At 47.3% G+C, this 4,155-nt stretch overlaps 1 protein-coding gene across 1 annotated transcript; it reads right to left on the bottom strand.

Moving 5' to 3' along the window:
* Window positions 1–1,745: 1,745 nt before the first annotated feature.
* LOC122943239 (histone H1.0-B) lies at window positions 1,746–3,642 on the bottom strand. Its single transcript, XM_044300825.1, has one exon. It carries the CDS (start codon window positions 3,267–3,269, stop codon window positions 2,676–2,678), a length of 594 nt encoding a protein of 197 aa, XP_044156760.1. The 5' UTR covers window positions 3,270–3,642; the 3' UTR covers window positions 1,746–2,675.
* Window positions 3,643–4,155: the final 513 nt, after the last annotated feature.

The raw sequence follows: 4,155 nt of genomic DNA, 5'->3' as shown, positions 1-4,155 counted from the left end.
CATCACGATTTGTATCAACTGGCCTGGGCGCGGCTAAGCTCTGTAAGCAAACTGCAGAACCCCTTTAAGTTATATTTTCGGCCCTTGGAATTGGTTTAGGCTGACAATGTGGCCCCCAACCAGAAAAGGTTGTGCACCCCTGATCTAAAGTCAATCAGGTGTAAAAATATTTCAGTACCGCATTTCCTAGAACTATTCCTTTAACAAAAATTGCAATAAAGTTTGCACCAAAAAACTAAATTTTGCTGCAGTAACAGCAGGGGTGCACCTAGCTTTTCTGCTGCCTGAGGAGAAAACTGAAACGGCGCCCCCCAATGCCAATTTATTAAGCTAACTCCTTCACCACAATAAAAGCACTCATTGCCCATGGCTCCTCCGCTGCCCCCCTTTTGCCCCTACCTGGTGCTGCCTGAGGCGATCGCCTCACCTGGCCTCATTGGTGGTGCACCCCTGGGTAACAGTGACTTTAAAGAAACTATCAGCAGGATCAACCCTATCAAATCAGGTATAGTATCTGGTAGGGTGGGTCCTGCTGATTACAGTGACACCCGTGTGGTCAAAATCTGTTGACTATTAATTCCCTATAAAAAAAAATATGTTTATTCTTTATGCAAATGAGGGCTTCAGTGTTGGGTGGGGCCTAGCCCATCTGTGCACCTGAGATTTTCAGTGCTGGCCACACCCCTTAGTGCACTGAACCACTAATTTGCATAAATAAGTCATTTTTTCCCGAGGAACATCGCATCCACTTTTTCACATATGTCATCACTTCCGTCTGACCCCAGCTGATCGCCAGGGGTCTTGGACCCCAATCCATCAGATACTGATGACCTATCAAGAAGATAGTCCATCAATGAAAAACTCCTAGAAAACCCTTTTAAAGTGTACATAAACTATTCTAAATTGCATATTATTAATTTTGTAATATACTTTTTTTTTCTTTTTTCCCTTACAAAATAGGCAGCTCAAGTTCAGGGTATCTGTAGCGCTTTAGAACCCATACCCCCGTACACCGCTACGGATTCCTCTGTGAGCGATGTACAGGCAGGAGCACACATCCCTGCCCCTGCTAGCAGAGCGGGCACAGGCAGGAGCAGCGATGTGCAGAGCTCCTGCCTGTGCCCGATCGCTCTGCTAAAAGCCTTGCACACCACATCGATACAAGGAAGGCTTTAGCACGGGGGAGCGGGCACAGCCAGGAGCAGCGATGTGCAGAGCAGAGCTCCTGCCTGTAAATCGTCACTGCGACCCCCGGTGGAGTCCGGGGTACAAATTGTGCTATAGACAACTGGACTTCCGGTGCCTACAAAGGAGAAAAAAGCATATTACAAAAATAAAATAAAAAAATTATATGCAATTTAGAAGTTTTAAATAATTTGTCTTAAAGTTTAAGTACACTGGGTACTGTACGACGCTGCGGATTTGCACACCGGTATGTGAACCCACAGTTTATGTCCATTACATGATGAATATTGTCAGGGTAGATGAACGTGCTGTAAAATTCCTTTAATACAATATAATGGCCTTTGATATCCAGCACAAACAATGTGCCTGTAAGAATGGCAATATCCAATAGGATTATAAACATCTGTCCCTTAGCCTTGTCCCCACGGGCTACCAATGGTTATGCCCCTGGGAGATTCCAGATTATCCTGCAGCTTCAGATTAAAGGAATTTTACTGTAATATCTTCAGACCCCCCCCCCCCCCCCCGACAGTCAGATGGACCCACACAAGAGGCGAGAATCAGTTCACAATTGGTGTTTTTTTTTATTTTGAAATTTATCAATACAAAGTTTAGGATTTTGCTAAACTACAAAGAAAACACACGTCATCGGAAATCAAGAGATTTGAACGCTAAGGACAAAATAATCCTCCCGTTAAGTCCACAATTACTAAATCATATATTGAAGACAAGACCAGGTATAAGTCGCCTGCCTATTAAAAAATAAAATAAAATCAATATAAAAAACAAGACGTGCCCTCGAAGTGTTCACTGATGGAACGAGATCTGTTTTAGAGTCCATTGAACTTGTAAAAGTGCATTTCATCTGAAAAGGCAGAGTTATGTAAATGATAGGAAAGAGCAGACCTCCTTCTCCTCTGATAACATAGTACAGGACGGCGCAGAGGATCAGTCTTCAGTAACGGACAATACCGACACATGGTGTAGATTACATACCCCTAGCAGCTCCCACATTGACTGCTCATCATCCCTAAAAACTTATTGTAAAAAAAAAAAAAAAAAAAAAATCTATATATGATTCTTGAAGGGTTTGGTGGCTCCGCAGAACTGCACTGTATTACACGATATGGCTATTATTCCAGCAATGTCACCAAAACAGATCTAACATCTAAAAGAAAGCAGACAAATCATATGCAGACAGCCTACACGTCACCATAAGAGGTGGGAGATAAGGACTACAGCCTATAAATTAAATGTATAAAATTAGTGCAGAAAAAAAACAAAAGGTAATACCGTCAAACTCTTAATCCCCCCTCCCCCCACACACAATTATTTTTTTAAAATCAAATAAAAAATATTACATAAATAAAAGGTATTGTCCTTAGGAATTACAGGGAAGCGGATCATCTTTAAGAAAGTTGCACTGGAGGAGAAAAAGTTAGAGGTTATAAAACTATGTACAGGATTTCTTAGGAGCTGTCCAGCCTCGTTTACTTCTTCCGTGTAGACTTCTTTGGGCTGGACTTAGCCTTGGGTTTGGCCGGCTTGGCTTTCTTCACCTTAGGTGCCTTGACAGGTTTGGCTTTCACAGTCTTTGTCTTCTTGACTTTCTTGGGTGAGGGAGCTGCTTTCTTCTTGGCCACCTTCTTTGTCTTCTTCTCGGCGGCTTTGGGCTTCCTGGCTTTGGCTGGAGACTTGGCTGCTTTCTTAGGTTTGGCTGCTGCCTTCTTTGGAGTAGCCACTTTTTTGACTTCCTTCTTGGGTTTCTTTACAGTTTTTTTAGGCTCATCTCCCTTGGCCAACCTGAAGGAGCCGGAGGCACCCACACCCTTGGTTTGCTTGAGGGTGCCGATGTTGACCAGCCTTTTGATGGACAGTTTGATCTGGGAGTCGGCGTTCTCGCCCACTTTGTAGTGGTTCTTGATGTACTTCTGGATGGACTGACGCGAGGAGCCCGATCGGCTCTTCTCCGCCTGGACGGCTGCCAGGATCATGTCCGAGTACTTGGGGTGGTCAGTGGATTTCTTGCCCGACTTGGATTTCTTGGGCTTGGCCGCTGGGGTGGAGGATGAGTTTTCAGTCATTTTCTCCTATTACCACAGGTGTCTGACCACACAAACTTTCTGTCTCCTTTTGTAGGCGCAGGGCAAGATGTCTGCACAGGATCCTCAAGACTGCAGGGAGCACAGCAGAAAGTGGAGCCCTCAGCCCTTCCTCCAAAAAGTTCTGCCAAAAATGAAGAAAGAAATCGCCGTATGTTGGCGGGAGTAGACGGACGTCGGAGGATCAGGCAGTTCTTTGTCCTCGGACCTGTTCTTTCGGGTTCGTCAGTCCGATATTTCCCCCTCCTGGCAGTGTCTCAGGGTGAGAGCTGTCTCCCCTCAGCTGGGTTTGTTTGCTGGTGTCTCGGTGACAGTCACAGGCGCTCTCTCTCCTCAGCACCTTCCCTCCCTCTGCTGGCCCCTCCCGCCGGTACCCGCCTTTTATTTGCTGGGGTCGGACCGAGTTGAAGACTGGCGGCTGCGGGCGGGAAGAGGCAGACATGGCGCCGCTCTGCTCCTATCTGTGTTTCTTCCCGAGCACAAACCGTCCATTCCCTGAGCCCCCGGAGGCTCTGCCATTCTCCCAGCCGGAACTCCCGTGAGGCCAGTCTTCGGTCTCTCGGTCCCCCATGTCTCCCGGTCCCGGGACATTGTGCAGCCCGCGGGAGAACCCCGAAAACTGCCATGGTGTTGTAGGAATCACACTCATTTCGTGGCTTGTGGCCCCTGGGTAGCGGACCCTGAGGGCCCGTCCGGCGTGAGACTCTGGCAGGGTGCAGGTGCAACCCTGAGCTATGAGGGAGGTTCACCAAGTGACTGCTGGCTTCACCCCTTTCCTCACTGAGGGGGGCAGAAGCGACCCCAACTAACACACAGACCTGAGAGCACAGTGTGTCCATCAGGGAGCGGGGGGAGGGTCTGGAGCCCT

This window comes from Bufo gargarizans, chromosome 7 (genome assembly GCF_014858855.1).
Source record: "Bufo gargarizans isolate SCDJY-AF-19 chromosome 7, ASM1485885v1, whole genome shotgun sequence".
Classification (NCBI taxonomy): domain Eukaryota; kingdom Metazoa; phylum Chordata; class Amphibia; order Anura; family Bufonidae; genus Bufo; species Bufo gargarizans.
The sequence above is the reverse complement of the archived record's forward strand: the minus strand, read 5'-3'. Positions and strand labels throughout refer to the sequence as shown.

Excerpts from the sequence above, each read along its gene's own strand:
- LOC122943239 (XM_044300825.1), bottom strand. The coding sequence starts at position 3,269 with ATGACTGAAAACTCATCCTCCACCCCAGCGGCCAAGCCCAAGAAATCC.